We start from the raw sequence: 17,018 nt of genomic DNA on the forward strand, positions 1-17,018 counted from the left end.
TTCTTTGAAACAAGCAGTTAAAGAGGGAGATTTATAAACTGGAACAATTACTTAATATAGATGAAATCGGCTTACTGTCTTTAGAAGGAAAAAAAAGCCTATTAAAGCAAATGTATTTATATTTAAGGTGTTCCAAGGACATCAAATTTCCACTGATAGGATTTATGATTACACTCACTAATTTTTCTCTGCTATGAGATGAACCCTGGGGCATTTTTATAAGCAAGAATGTAAAAGGAAACCTTTTCCCTATATATTGGCAGTTCAGTAAGGATAGAGGGGCAAAACCATGTGTTATGACATAATTCTTTTGAAGAAGTTTCTTAAGTAGAAAATTAGGAACGATTTCAAGATTTATCTCTTTAAAACACCCAGGCCAGATAAATTATATTGAATCAAAAGAGGTTTTGGGGGCACAGTCTTTATTGATTGAATGAATAAATAAAAGTTGAAATACTGACACAGCCATCCAAGGTTATTGATAATTTATACATATTAGCCAAAGTATTTCTGCCTTCCATCAAATGTTTAGTTACTTACTTTTGCAGTTATTGCCAAAGAGGGTAACATTTTTTGCTTTGTATTTTTAAGGCATATGTTGTGGAAGACAGTAAGCAGCTTATTTTGGAAGGTCAGCATCATGTTATTCTTCGCACTATAGGAAAAGAAGCCTTTTCTTATCCTCAGAAACAGGTAATAATGTAGTTTGCTCTGGGGTTTTCCTGTGAACTTGTGGGAGTTTTTAGTTTGATTGGTTTTTGTATTTTGAAGAGATCTGATTTGTTCAGGATTTTATATTGGGATTTGGGTTGGTTTGGTAGCAGACAACTTACTAAAATTAGAATTGATGGCTGGTGATGTGGATCAGTGGTAGAGCACTTCCCTAGAGTGCTGAGGCCTTGGGTTCATTCCTCAGTACCTCAAGAAAATAAAATTTAAAATGAACAGATATTAATTTTAAAGTTGATAAGCACCTATAAGAATATTAAAATGCATTTATAAACTTGAGTTTTCCTAAGATATATTCTATATTAAATCTAGAATTCCTAACTATGTAAAGAAGTGATTTGCTTGAGAGGAAGGGAAGCGTATTCTCTATATTTTATTTGTTATAACAGCACCACACCATTGTAGAACTCTAGAGGACATTATAACATGTAAAGGGTGGCCTCTGGAGTTGTGCAGCAATAGTGTTTAATATGATTTCTTTCTTTTTCTAAAATACCATTTAATCATGCTAAAAATTTCTTTTAGAAAATTTAGTCACTAATAAATAATTTTGTCCAGTTATTTAAGTGGTGGTTCTAATGTTGTGTTCATAAATAATTTGCATGGTGTGCCCCTATTATTTTTTATTATTTTTATTTTAAAATAGTTCCCAAATTTACAGAAAAAGTTGCAAGAATAATATATAGATCTCTCTCACACTTTTCACTCAGAATCACCAGTGGTTAACATATGTCTTACTTGCTTTATCCTTTTTTAAAATTTACATGTATATTAATTGTTTTCTTAATCCTTCTCAAGTAGTTATTGTAAACTGCAGACCTATAGCTCTCTGTCCCTAAATGCTACATTGTATATTCCTAAGAATAAAGACAGTAACATAATCAGAAATGACTGTCAAGATAGTCAGGAAGTTCAAAATTGATGCATAACTTGTCCGTGTTCAGGTATCACCAGAGATTTTGGTTATTATATCCTTGTAACTATTTGGTTTTTCCTATCCAGGATCACACATTGCATTTAGTTGTCCTGTCTCTTTAGTCTGTTTTAATCTGGAATAGTTTCTTACCCTTTTGTTGTTGTTGTTGTTGATTTTTACTTTGACATTTTTGAAGAGCCTGGGCAGGTAATTTTGTAGCATAGTATCTTGTTTGGGTTCTTCTCATGTTTCCTTATGATTTCCTTATGGTAGTGTCTACCATATTTCTCCACAAGTTGTTTTTTTACTTTTCCTAATAGTAAATAATGTATGTGGAGTTCATTTGAAAATGTAAATGTCTGGTTTCTTTACTAATTTTAGCATCTGTTGGTAAGTCTATAACTTGAATCAGTTTTTACTCTGTTGATATTATATAATAGTAATTTTCCATTAGTTTTCTTTTAAGATTTTTTTTTTTTTTAAAGAGAGAGAGAGAATTTTAATATTTATTTTTTAGTTTTTGGCAGACACAACATCTTTGTTTGTATGTGGTGCTGAGGATCGAACCTGGGCCGCTCGCATGCCAGGCTGGCGCGCTACCGCTTGAGCCACATCCCCAGCCCTCCATTTGTTTTAATGGAGATACTAAATTTAATCTCAAATCTGTTGCTTATTTTAAGGAAATTGGTTTTCTTACTTCAGTTAATATAAAAATTCCAAGTTTTAGTTCTAAATGTCATAAACTTTTGATATTTTGGAGTGTCTAAGACAACATCAAGACAGCATTTAGAAAATGAAGTTGTATGTTTCTATAAACTTTACTCTAGTTTTATTCTCATTTTACATAGTATATATTGGCATAGCCCTTTTATTTCTCTGTATATCACCATTTCACATATTATTAAAATAGTTTATATTTCCCCTCCTCTCTTTCTCTCATATATATGTAAAAAAAAAACTTGGTAATGATAGTAAATGTTATATATATTTTATACATATATATATACATTATATGTTTATATATATATCATATATATATATAAAGAAAATTTAAACTTGGAAGACAAGGCAATTTCTTTTTTTCATAGCTTTATTGAGGTAAAAATTGAAGTACAATAAAATGCACATATTTAAAGTATGCAGTTTGATCAGTTTTGACATGTATGAAAACAATCAATATAAAAAGCACTTCCATTACTTTTTTTAAAAATTGAAATCATGCAGACTATGGTTGATGCTGAGTAATGTTCCATTGTGTGTATGTATATCAAAGTTTCCCTATCCATTCATCTACTGAAGGGCATCTGGGTTGGTTCCACAATTTAGCTATTGTGAATTGTGCTGCTATAAACATTGGTATGGCTGTGTCCCGGTAATATTCTGTTTTTAAGTCTTTTGGTTATAAACTGAGGAGTGGGATAGCTGGGTCAAATGGTGATTCCATTCCAAGTTTTCCAAGGAATCTCCATACTGCTTTCCAGATTGTCTGCACCATTTTGCAGTCCCACCATCAATGTATGCGTCTGCCTTTTTCCCCACATCCTTGGCAATACTTATTATTGTTTGTATTCTTGATAGCTGCCATCCTGACTGGAATGAGATGAAATCTTAGAGTAGTTTTGATTTGCATTTCTTGAATTGCTAGATAGAGATGTTGAACATTTTTTCATGTTTGTTGATTGATTGTATATCCTCTTCTGAGAAGTGTCTGTTCAGTTCCTTGGCCCATTTATTGATTGGGTAATTTGGTGTTTTGGTATTAAGGTTTTTGAGTGCTTTATATATTCTAGAGATATTGCTCTGTCTGATGTACTTGAGGTAAACATTTGCTCCCATCTGTAGGCTCTCTATTCACCTTACAGATTGTTTCTTTTGCTGAGAAGAAGCTTTTGAGTTTGAATCCATCCCATTTATTGATTGTTGGTTTTAATTCTTGCGCTATAGGAGTCTTATTAAGAAAGTTGAGGCCTGATCCGACATGATGGAGATTTGGGCCTACTTTTTCTTCTGTTAGGTGCAAGTAAATGGATGGAGTTGGAGAATATAATGCTGAGTGAAGTAAGCCAATCCCATAAAAACAAAGACCAAATGTTTTCTTTGATATGAGAATGCTAACTCATAATGGTGATGGGAGCAATCAAGGAACTTTAGATAGGGCAAAGGGGAGTAGGGGCAATGGGGTAGAAGTGATGGTGGAATGAGTTAGACATCATTACCCTAAATACATGTATGAAGACATGAATGGTGTGAAAATACTTTCTATACAATCAGTAACTTGAAAAATTGTGCTCTATATGTGTAAAATGAAATGAATTGCATTCAGCCATTATATATAACAAATTAGAATAAATAAATAATTTAAAAAATCAAAGAAGCCTAATCAAGAAAAAAGCAAGAACACAAAAAATTAATATCAATGGAAAGGGAGCTATCAAAATAGCCTTTCAGATGCTAAAAATATATTATGGTAATATTGCAATTGTATGTCAACATATTTGGTCTATATTAGAGAAGGATCTGTGTGCTACTGAGTAGAAAGTGTATTCAGTCATTGATGGATGAAATATTCTATATATGTCTGTTAAGTCTAAGTTTTTGATTATATTATGTAGTTGTAGAGTTTCTTTGTTTAGTTTTTATTTGGAAGATCTATCCTGTAGTGAGAGAGGTGTGTTAAAGTCACCCAGTACTATTGTGTTGTGGTCTGTTTGAGTATTGAAGTTGAGAAGGGTTGGTTTAATATACACAAATACTCCATTGTTCGGGACATAAATATTTATGATTGTTATATTCCACTTCTCTTAAGCAGTATGAAGTGTCCTTCTTTGTCCCTTCTGATTAACTTTGGCTTGAAGTCCACTTTATCTGATACAAGGATAGAAACCCGTTTGTTTATCTGATCCATATGAGTGATGCTTTTTTTCCCCATCCTTTCACCTTCAGTCTGTGGATGTCTTTGCCTATGAGGTGAGTCTGTTGGAGACAGCATAGTATTGTGTCTTGTTTTTTAATCCAGTCTGCCAGACTATGTCTTTTGATTGATGTGTTTAGGCCATTAATGTTCAATATTGAGATGAGATTTGTGTTTCTGGTCATTTTCGTTTATCTCTAGTTTTTAATTTGAATTAGTTTCTACTTTGATTGACTGTTCCTTTAGTGTAGTTCCTCCCTTCAATTTTTTTTTTAAAATTTCATCTTCATGGAATATTTTGTTGAATATTCTGAAGTACAGGCTTTCTGGTTGTAAGTTCTTTTTAAATTTTTGTTCAACATGAAAGGTTTTTATTTCATCTTCAAATCTGAAGCTTAATTTTGCTGGATATAGGATTCTTGGTTGGCATCCATTTTATTTCAGAGCTTGGTATATGTTATTCTAGGACCTCCTAGCTTTGAGGGTCTGGGTTGAGAAATCAGCTCAGATCCTTAATGGTTTCCTCCTATTCGTAATCTGGTATGTTTTCTCTCTCAGCCTTTAAAATTCTATCCTTATTCTGTATGCTAGGCATTTTCATCATGATGTGCCTTGATGTGGGTCTGTTGTAATTTTGCACATTTGGGATCCTGTAAGCCTCTTATATTTGATTTTCCCATTAATTCTTTAGATTTGGGAAATTATCTGATATTTCAGTGAAAAGATTGTGCATACCTTTGGTTTGTATCTCTGTACCTTCATCTATCCTGATAAATCTTTAATTTGGTCTTTTCATGTTATTCCCATAATTCTGGGAAATTCTGTTCATGGTTTCTTAGCATCTTCTCTCTGGGGGCCATTTTATTTTCAAGATTACATATTTTGTCTTCATTGCCTAAGGTTCTGTCTTCCAAGTGGTCTAATCTGTTGGCACTGCTTTCTATTGAATTTTTAATTTGGCTTATTTTTTCCTTTATAAGGATTTCTGTTTGTTTGTTTTCAGAATCTCTCTTTATTGAAATGATCTTTTGCTACTTGTGTTTGCTCTCTTTTATCATCCTTTACTTTGCAGATCAGTTTAATTGTGTACATTCTAAACTCTTTCTCTGACATTCTTCCACTGTGGTGCTGATGGATTCTATTATTGGAATATCTTGGTTTGCTTGGGGTGATTTGTTCCCTTGGCTTTTTCATGTTGATTGTGTGTCTTCCCATCTGACAGTATGGATCTAAGGCAGTAGATTTTCTACCCTGTGGACTTATTAGTGTTCCCGAAGGTATCCAGTACCTTTCTTGCTGAGAAGCTGCCTTTCAGTTTTCTTGGTATCACTCCATGGAGCAGCCAGCAACATGACCTTCTTTATTCTACCATCTTGCTAATCTCCAACAAGGCAGTTTCATCACATTGTGATTAAAGACTAATATTGATGACCTACTGAGAATTGCTTAACTTGATGAAGCTTAGCTTATTACTCATTTATAAAACAATGATTAACAGTACTTTATATATTTTCCTTCTTGTGGTGTTCACAAAATAGAATCAAACTCTTACTGGGAAATTATTTTACAAATTGTCTAGCATTGATTGTGAAGATACTTGTTGCTTTAAAGCCAGAAGAGAGAAACATTTTTAAATATTTTCTCAGGAAATGAGCTTCTGGCTATAGGTATCCTTTATTGGCTGTTGTTCATATGTTTTTCTCCTGGCAAATGACATATAGAATTTACTCAGTATAATTTATTTATTCAGTGCTGTGGATTGAACTCTCAGGGCCTAATGCATGCTAAGCTTATACTATCACTTAGGTCATCTACCTTAATTCAGTATAATTTAGAAGTTTCAATTTTTTGGATGACTGGAATATATCCCATCTATGTGAACTCAGTTATAGTGATTTAGCATCTCTCTGTAGTGCAACTTCCAAGAAGATGATAATATAAAGGACTTGAGTCTGTAAGCCTGAATGACAGACTCTGGAAAAAGGTGAAATCACCAAGGTTAATATCAGTTTTCAAGTCTTCTGAAAGGTAGGCAACTAACCCATCCAAAGTAGGCATATGTTAACATAGTTAGTGCATCACTCCTGTGTTTTGAGTCTTTCATTGTAAATTTAAATTTGTTTAAAGTCTGAAATAGTGTATTTTATACAAGTGCTTTTTAAAAAATATTATATTTAGCTACAGGAAATTCTCTTATTTGGTACCAGGGAATAATGCAATCACATAGGTAAATAATATATATCATTTATTGTGTGTTTGTCATTTATCAAGCATTGATTCAAATCGGTACTTCTCTTAACAATCCTGGAGGTGTAGGGGGATGTCCTCATAATCTGGATCCTCTTGTTTAAGCAACAAAAGATACACAAAATTTTAATTTTAAATCATATGGTTAGAAGAAAGAAGATAACACAGTTATTAAATGCATGGGCTTTAGGGGTCAAATAGAACTGTGTTACTTAAGATCTTGTGCAACCTTTAATCTTTCTGAAGAATTCTCCTCCTGTTTATTTAATTATTTTTAAATTTTCTTAGTTGTTGAGAGATCTTTATTTTATTCATTTATTTATATGCCTTGCTGAGAATCGAACTCAGTGTCTCACACATGCGAGGCAAGTGTTCTACCATTGAGCCACAATCCCATTCCCTTCTCCTGTTTGTTTTATCTTATTTTTTCCATTGTTTTTTTTTAAATTGGTGCATTATACTTACTTACACATCATGTTGGGAAGTCATTGTTAAATATTTGTACATGAACACAATATAACGATGTAATTTGGCCAATATCACTCCCCAGTATTTTCTCCCCTCCCTCCTTTCCCCTAGTCCCTTTCCTTTACTCTACTGTTCTCCTTTTGATTTTCATAAGATTTTATTTGATCATTAGATGGTATTTTTTTAGTCAATTTCCATATATTTGTGTATTACACGAGTTTCAAGTGTTTTGCTTTTTACATTTTTTTTATGGAATAAATTTCTAGACATTAAATTGTTGGCCCATATGGTTATATACTTATCTGTTAACACTTACTAGAATATATACTCTTTGGTTTTTTTATTTATTAATTTAAAATTTTTTTAAAAATATTTATTTTTTAGTTGTAGTTGGACACAATACCTCTATTTCATTTATTTATTTTTGTGTGGTGCTGAGGATCGAACCCAGGGCCCTGCACCGATAGCATCAGCATGTTATTGGGGAAAAAATAAAATAAAATAAAATATATATATATATATATATATATATATATATATATATATATATATTAAAAAGCACTATATATGTGTGTGTGTGTGTGTGTATGACATATTTATTTATATAATTTATTTTTATTATATATATAAAAGCACTATATATATATGTGTGTGTGAATGATTATTTATATAATTTATTTTTATTATAAATTTTTATAACACACACATACACACACTGGTGATTTTTTAGTTTCAGTAGTCAGTGGGTTGACTCTGGACCTCATTATTAGAATCAGTACTGCAGTGTTCATTTTTTAACAAATTTAATGCTGGCTTTTTATAACCACATAGATTTAGAGATCAGCAAACTTTTTCTGAAAAAGGCCAGAAAATAGATATTCAGGTCTTTGCTGGATAGGCAGTCTCTATAAGTGGAATCCAAAAGCAGCTGTAAAGACTTGTGAATAAATGGATGTGGCTCTATTTTGATAAACCTTTCTTTACAAAAACTGGAAGCAAACTGGATTTAGACCATTGGCTGTAATTTGCCAGTCTTTGGGTATAGGTCAGAATCATACTAGGCTAGCAGGAAACTAAAAATCAAAATTCTTGTGTGTGGGAGGGTAAATACAATGAAAATAATTAAAAAAGAAATAATATAGGATACTTCTATTTTCATTTAGATAATAATAATTAATATTTAAAAAATATTTATAATATGTCTAATGCTGGCTGTATTGATTTTTTACATGCTGTTAACCTTCAACCAATATAGCTAAAGCACTATAATCTATAGCAATATTCTTTCAAAATTGAATTTTAAGTCAACCTTAGATTTTCAACTATTTTTTAAAAAAATATTTTATTAGTTGTTGATGGACCTTTACTTATTTATATGTGGTGCTGAGAATTGAACCCAGTGCCTCATACATGCTAGGCAAGCACTCTACCACTGAGCCATGACCCCAGCCCCAGATTTTCAACTATTAAAACAGGTGCTATGCAATTGAATGTTTACACCCAAAGTTCTAAGCAATTTTACTGAATGAGAATCACATCAAACTTTGATAAAAATCTAACACTGTTTGAACCCACTTTTTTATGAAATCAGTCATAAAATATTAAGTAACTTATTCAAGATCACAGAGCTAATTTGTGAAATTGTTGGAATTGAACCTTAACTCCAGCACTAAATGAATAAGTGAATTTATAATTTCAGATCCTGATAACTTTATTCTGGATTACAGTGCAGATGATAACAACTGTTAGTTAATAGTAGAAAACTGTTTATCCTTTATATTCTCTTTACTGGTTTTAACTTCTTTTGTTTGTTTACACTGTACTCCCCCCCCCCCCCCCATCTTTTTAACAAAGCAGTGTTTTTATTGTCATAAATCTTTTCTTGTCTTTTCCCAGGAATTACCAGAAATGGAACTGTTAAAATTTTTCAGGCCAGAAAACACTGCAGTTTCCTCAAGACCATCAGTAGACCAGCTTTCTAATCTCATTAAAACGAGTCTTCACTACCCAGAATCATTTAATCATCCATTTCATCAAAAAAGGTTTGAGGTTCATTTTATTAGAATATTCCTATAATATATGCACACACACAAAGTTACACACTTTGTGTATTATTATTTTCTTATTTACTCAGGCAATGGTATTAACCCAAATACCTAAGAAATTTAGAATAATATCAAGTCCATAGAAATTACTTTTTAATAATTTACACTTTACCACAATTACTATATGATGCAGTTGTGCATGGACATTGCCTGGCCATTTCTGAGTTGCTAGAAGTTTCCTTTCTAGGAACAAGGAGAAGAAATAACATTCTTAAATTGTTTCAGTCACAACATGACTCTAGTATAAACTCCTAACAATTCAAATTTAGATGGTGTCTTTTCTGAAGATTTATTAAGTGCTAAATTTCATTGGGCAAGATGTATTTGTAATTTTGGTAAATAGACTGAACATATGAAGTTCTAAAATAAAATGTCTTAAATATGGTGACACTTCAAAAGGCTTCCAATTTGCAAATATAAGATAGAGGCTTATTAGAATAATGTGATAATTAAAGTTATGAGTTTTGGTGGAGTCACAGGGGATAGAGCTGGGGATGGGTAAGACAAAAAGAAAATGAACAATGATACCTGGGAGATGAGCTTAGGAAAAAGGAGCCCACAAAGAAGACTGACTGAAATGGAGCAATTACAGAAAGAAAGGACCTACTAGAAGAAAGTGGAATTTCAAAGGTCAAGTAGCAACTGTTGAAGATAGAGAAGTAGTGAACAGTTAAACATAGTCTGGAAATATCAAATAATATATGGACCAAACTGTTTGTTCACTGGGCCTGACAATAAAGTTGTCATTCATGACTTTTGAGAAGATTATCAGTATTTAGTGGGGTAGAAATGTGGTAATAGTAGGTTGAGGAGAGAATGGGTGGTAAGGAATTGAATTTACTGTATTGACCACTCTTTCATGTGGTCAGGGATGTCCTTGAATGGGGATCAGGGAATATCTGCTAATATCTGTGTACTAGATAAGATATGTGTATGTTTATAGTATTGGAAAAAATGATGTGATACAAGGAGAGTATTGGAATTCTTAATACCTAGAAAAATATACACACTGATAAATGACAGGATTAGCTTTGGACTAAATTTATGTTGAAACAGAAAGAAGAAAGCAGGAAGAAATTTTAGCAAGTCTATGCATTATAGAGCACTTCCATCTTAGGGAGTGTTTATAGGAGCAAGGTGAACTACTTAGAGTAATCTTAGATAAGAGAGTCAAAGGTAGAGAATTTGGAAAAGGAGAAGTTGTATCTATTGAGAGGATTGACAAGCTGCCTGAGGACACACTGGAGTTCTGGGCAAAAAGAAGACCTTGACAAATGTTTAAGATAAACAATATTTATAAATTAACTTAAATGGTTCAACCCTCACCCTTTTTTGCATGTTTTTTTGAACTTTGTTATGTTAAGCTGTATTACACAGAGTATATTTATTTTATATCCATTTTTTAAATTTAATATGTCAGTAAGAGTCAACCACTGCCGAAACTGTGGAATTATAAGTTTGAATGTAGGAGAATTCATTTATTTACCTTACTTTTGATGGGCTTTTGGATTATTTTCAAATTTGAAGTGCTTTGATTTCTGCCACTGAATATTTTTGTGTACCTGTCCTGGTTCATGTGCTTGTTCCCCCACCCTCGCCCCCTTTTCAGATTTGCCCAGGGACTTTCCCAAAGTGATTTTACCAATTTGCAAGTCCTACTAGGAGTATATAGTGGGAGCTCCTTCTGTTCCATACCTTTATCCATACTTACTCTTGTCAGATTTTTAAAATTAGCCATTTAAGTTAATTTAAAAATAATTTTGATCTTCAATCTTTATTGAGGTATTACTATGCAAAACTCCATTTTGTATGCTTTTGTCTGAAATAGATGCACCACTAGGATCGCCTAGGGAAATTTAAGAAATACAGATACTTAATGCTTCAGTTCTACTGCAGAGATTTCAGTTTGATGGGCCCAGGTTAGATGCTGGGCATCTGGATTTTTTAAAGTGCTCTAGGTGATTCTAATGTATGGCCAAAGCTGAGGGGGTGGGAGGGCTTTCATATTTATTCTTATTGAACCTGTCTTGGCTTCACATAGCTCCATGCACAGTTTTGTTTCCTTAATTTTTGTTTTTGAGGGTGGGTTATTGTTGTTGTTTTTAGTACTAGGGATTGAACCCAGGGGCACTCTTATCATTAAGCTACATACACAGAGTCTCACTAAGTTGCTTAGGGCCTTGCGAAGTTGCTGAGGCTGGCCTTGAATTTGCGATCCTCCTGTCTCATCTTCCCTTGTTGCTGGGATTAATGCATGTGCCACCACACCTGGCATGATACTCCATTTAATCCTGTTCTACTTTATCCATATTTATTAATCCTGTCTTACTTCATGTATTTTCTAAAAAATCTTAGATTCCATGATGATTTTTCTCAACCTTAGTGGGCTTTACCTTAGAGGTTAGGATATTTAGGAATTTGCCACAACGTCTAGTCTATTGGAATTAGAAGACACCATACGATCTAGGCATTGTAGGGAAGTATGTAAAGCAGGATAGATCAAACCAGAAGAGTGGTTACATGAAGCATCACAGAATCAAAACTGTGCTTAGAAGTATGTGAGAAAAGTGCAGGCCAGCTCAAGGATAAAATAAATATAAAATGTGACAGTTTTTTCCAACCTTGGCTGCATATTAGAATCACTGAGAATTTTAGAAACTCCCAAAACTCATGGTAATTAAATCAGATTCTCTGAGAGTAGGAATCAGGCATCTGTATTTTTTGTTTTGTTTTGAGTGCTACTGGGGATTGAACCCAATTTTCAGGCCTCTGTGCCACATACATTTGGGGCTTAATCCAGAGGAGCAGCAGCCACCCTCTTGACATTGCATATTTCTAGGGTACAAAAAGTGAATCAAATTACAGGTATACATTTAACGCTTCTGATTGCATAGAAGACTATTTTCCATAGGGAAAATAGTCTCACCTCCATAGTCAACATGGATGATTCACAATCCCTCAGGGAAGGTAAAGGGAATAAATAACTGCTGAACAATTATCACAGTAACGAATATTGGGAACAATTTTGAAATAGAGACCTGAGTGATTACTCATCCTTGTGAAACTAGAGAGGGTAATTGAGAGAGCAAGAGAAATAGCTGGGAAATAGTGGTCAGAGAATGGGTGACTGAAAATTATTTCAGAGATAGCTTTTTTGGGTGATTAAAAAAAGTTTGTGATATGGTCATGAAAATTGGGTGGCTGAGTTTTGAATAGTACTACAGATTATGGAGATGGCAAGTCAGGAATTTGAGAAGTTGTTGAATGTGAGTCATGTATCTAGACAGTGAAGTTATCCAAATTAACGACAAGACTTGAGATTGAAAGGGAGAAAGCAAACACATGGCAAAGCTTTTAAAATGAAGCCAGTAGATAATGTGGGAGGGGAGAACTACGGCAGTGTCCTAACTTAGGTGCTATGTATCTGCTTGATGGCTAGAACAGGTGCATTTGTATGTTTCACCCTACACATGCCTCACCTGTACCTAAAATATTTCAAAATACCCATTGCTTTCTCTCTTCCCAAAGAATCCCTGCTACTATGTTACTATCACTGCTGTGAGTTTGTCAGCATAAGGACAGAAGAAAATATAAAAGCTCTGGCATAGCATATGACAAAAGAATGAAGGTTTCCTTACAGGAGAGGTAGGAGGAGAAAATCGTCAAGGATTGGTGTTGAGAACTACATCAATAACCCCAAGATGTGGAAGATGTTGGGAAAATATAGCATATATCAAGGTGTGATGGCATACCAAATACCAAATACCTATAAGACCAGCTATTGGGAAAACTGAGGCAGATTTCCATTCAAACTGCAGGTTAAAGGTCAGCCTGGGATACTTAGCCAAGACCTTGTCTCAAAATACAAAATAAAAAGAGCTGGGGATGTAGCTCAATGGTAGAGCAAACCTGGGCTCAGTCTCTATACCACAAAAGAAAAGAAATGCAGTACGTATTACTATAAGGAAGGGCTATCCAGCAAGTTGTATACCTAGCCAACTTTTAGATGAAGTTAGATGTAGAAACATAGAAGAGATTGAGGATATAGGGTTTTGGTATTCCAGAAAAGAAAAGAAGAAATGTGGGAAGGAATGAGGCAGTAGGAGGTTTGGTCATGGCAGTAGAACATTGAAGCAGTAGAGAAATGAGAATATAAGAAAGAATAAGTGAGATAACAAAGAAATGAATTATGCTAGGTTAGGTGCCATAAGCTTTTCAAAAGTCAAAACATATATTGGATGGTGTGTATGAAGGTTTAGAAAGTGTATTTACTGGTCATTCTCAGTACTTAATGTGTTTTATTTTACCCAGTCATCACAAAAAACCCAGAAGAGTTAGGCATTATTATTATTATTCCCAGTTTACAGTTGAGCAAAGTAAGATACAGGGTTGCTGTTGATCTAATATTTGAACTCTAATAAACTGACTCTAAAGCCAAGGCCTTTAATAATAATCAAATAATTAAATGCAGAGTTTATGGAATCATTGTCAGCAGTTTGGTTTCTGGGCAGTATTTGTGACTTGTCAGTTTAGTAGTTCAGAAAGACTACTTTATAAAGCAGTGGTTTTCAAAATGTTGTTCCAGACCAGCAGCAGTAGCATCTGGGAATTTGACATACTGAATCAGATAATTCTAGGAGTGGAACTTTTTTTAATGTGCCCCACCAGATGGTATTTGTGCATGCTCAAGTGTAAAAAACACTCATTTGGAAAGATTGAATTGCATCAGCATGGAATCCCAGCTACTTGGGAGGCTTAGGCAAGAAGATCACAAGTTTGAGACCAACCTGGGCAATGTAGTGAGACCCTGTCTCAACATAAAATAAATAGGGGTAGAGATGTAGCTCAGTGGTAGAGCACTTTTCTATCATTTGCAAGGTGCTGGGTTTGATTCCCAGAACTGCAAACAAAAGGCTCCTGCATACGTCAAGACACATGGTAACTTGAACTTGTAAGGAAAATGAGGTAGAGTGAATTAATTAATTTTCCAGAAATGCCTGAGAGACAGACTTGACAGGAATTTGTGAAGAAGATTGGAAAGGGGGACTATTGAGGCAGTAGGAGGAGTCAGTCTGATGCCTAAATTTTGCTAGGATAAACGTGGGTGCTCTTTACAGAGGTAGTTAATGGAGGAAGAGAATAAGGAATGGAGAGACCAGGAAATATCTATTTGGATATTTGTTCACATTTGTTCACATTTCTTCTTCTAGTAGCATTTAAATAAGGCATAAAGAATTTGACATTTGAGGATCAAATGGGAACAGAATAGCATAAATTCCTGGGTTTTTGCTTTGGTCTACATTATGCAGTTGAGGTTTAACTTAATGAGATGCTATAGACTGGAAACCTACACATCAGTCTTTGTTACCCTCCCCACCATGTGAGAAATTTGTGGGGGAGCTTAGGGCACAGCACCAACACACCTAGGGTAGTTTTTTGTTTAGGGATACTGATACTTAGTATTGAGGCATTGTATTAATATATTATTATTTACAAAGTAAATTATCTTAAATCATTTTGGAACTTGATTTTTCCCTTACTTGAACATGTATATATTTGGTCCCAGGGATTGAACTCAGGAACACTCAACTCCTAAGCCACATCCCCAGCCCGATTTTTTATTTTATTTAGAGACATTGTCTCCCTGAGTTGCTTAGCACCTCACCGTTGCTGAGGCTGACTTTGAACTCGAGATCCTCCTGTCTCAGCCTCCTGAACCACCGGGATTATAGGCGTGTGCCTCCGCACCCAGCTCTTGAATAAATTTTTAAAGTGCATGTGTTCTGTTAAGATATTCAAATGTGTGTGTTGGTTTTGTTTTGTGGTGCTAGGAATAGAACCCAAGTCTAGGCCAGTTCTGTAGTCTGAGCTACATCCCCAGCCCTGTTAGATATTCATAAGTGTTATTTTTAAGAAAGCTGCTTTTAAGAAAAAGTACACAGCTGACTTTTTGTGTTTATTTTTCTTCTATAGCCTTTGTTTAGTACCAGTCACCCTTTTACTTTCTAACTGCTCTAAGGCTGATGTAGATGTGATTGTTGATCTCCGGCATAAAACAACAAGGTAAAGATTTATTTAGTGAAAGTTTATTTTGTAGCTTAAGATTTAATGTAATTTTAGAAGATTTTACTTTTTTTAAAAATTATTCAGATAATTGCCTTAACATTGATAGAGAAAGTTACTCAATCATGCCCTAATTTGTGGTGTGGTATTACAGAAGAGTTTCAGAGGCATTAAAGTTTTCCCTCGCTAATTTTCAAATCAAATTCCATCATTTACTAGCTGCTTTTGTGGGCATTAAATGAGATAATCTTCTCAGAGTATTGTGCTTAGAAAGTAGTAACTGTTAAAACATGGTAAGCATTATAGTAATGTGTTGTTATTATTAATAAACAGTTGTCTTCATGAAATAATTTCTAGAAATAAAAGTATTAGATGAAAGACATCATGGTAATGGGACTGTGGGGGGGAGAAAAACCCCTGCAACTTACCATTTTCCTTCTCCTTTAGTCCAGAAGCATTGGAAATCCATGGATCATTCACATGGCTTGGACAGACACAATATAAACTTCAGCTTAAAAGCCAGGAAATTCACAGTTTGCAGCTGAAAGCTTGCTTTGTTCATACAGGTGTTTATAACCTTGGAACTCCTAGGGTGTTTGCCAAGTTATCGGACCAAGTTACAGTGTTTGAAACCAGTCAGCAGAACTCCATGCCTGCCCTGATCATCATCAATAATATGTGACAACTTGCAAATTTATACTGAAATCCACAAGAATCAGTTTAATTTTGCTGAATGGTTTTTACAGCAGTATTTGAAATACCTAACTTTTTGGAGGTTGGTGTCTGATTGCTGCAAAATACTTCAACCTGTCACCTTGTTGATGATGTAAAGCACGTTGGACTGAGAATACTTAAATTCTTTCTTTTTTTTTTTTTTCTTTAAACCTGGTAATAATTTACATGCTCATGATACAGATTTCAACATATCCATGCACCTTATTATGCCCCGTCTTAAAAAACAATGTCTAAGTCTGCTGTTACAACTTGTCAGTGGTATGAATATTAAGAGATGATTTTGAGGAAGGAAAGGCCTTATTGGCAATACTCCTGTTAAGCCATTAGTCTATAAATTCCAGCTTTACTGTGAAGTTCTATAGAGCGTTAAGTACAGTTTTTCCTTGTCTTGCTTCACACAACTCTCCAAAATCAGTTTTGGACTTTGGTTATAGAGTCTTCATATTTCAGTATCTGGTGGTCCCTATGGCTTATATATAACTTTGTAAAGAAAAATCATTTTTTTTCCTGATGATTTGAAAAATAGTTTTGAAGGGAGTTTGACTTTTTTTCCTCATTCATCTCAGTATAGAGTGCACTATTTCGCAATATGAGATTTTTGTCATTAAAATCATTTTATTATATTACTTTAAAATTGAGTTGATCTGTTTAAATATAAATCTACTCAAGTTAATTAAAATAAGCTTTTCAAAAATGTATTATATTTATAACAAATGTACTGTAAATAGAATAAAGACATGCTATTCACTGTATAGATTTATTAGATGCCTTTTTTAAAATCTGGTTTTCTGAAGACCTAATATATTCTTTATTTAAAATAAATGCCAACCATATACAGCAGGTA

General features: G+C 33.8%; 1 protein-coding gene across 5 annotated transcripts in view; it reads left to right on the forward strand.

The window, feature by feature from the left end:
* The window catches only part of Trappc8 (trafficking protein particle complex subunit 8), a 92,995-nt gene extending 75,981 nt beyond the window's left edge, over positions 1-17,014 (forward strand). For all 5 annotated transcript variants that reach the window (XM_027935682.3, XM_071602824.1, XM_027935683.2 and 2 more), the window contains 4 exons: positions 592-693; positions 9,168-9,313; positions 15,350-15,439; positions 15,887-17,014. In XM_027935682.3, the coding sequence (XP_027791483.1) occupies positions 592-693; positions 9,168-9,313; positions 15,350-15,439; positions 15,887-16,121 (573 nt within the window). In that variant the 3' untranslated portion in view covers positions 16,122-17,014. The remainder of the gene's footprint in view (positions 1-591; positions 694-9,167; positions 9,314-15,349; positions 15,440-15,886) is intronic.
* The last annotated feature ends 4 nt before the right edge of the window (positions 17,015-17,018 follow it).

The sequence above is a fragment of the Marmota flaviventris genome, chromosome 16, assembly GCF_047511675.1.
Source record: "Marmota flaviventris isolate mMarFla1 chromosome 16, mMarFla1.hap1, whole genome shotgun sequence".
Classification (NCBI taxonomy): Eukaryota; Metazoa; Chordata; class Mammalia; order Rodentia; family Sciuridae; genus Marmota; species Marmota flaviventris.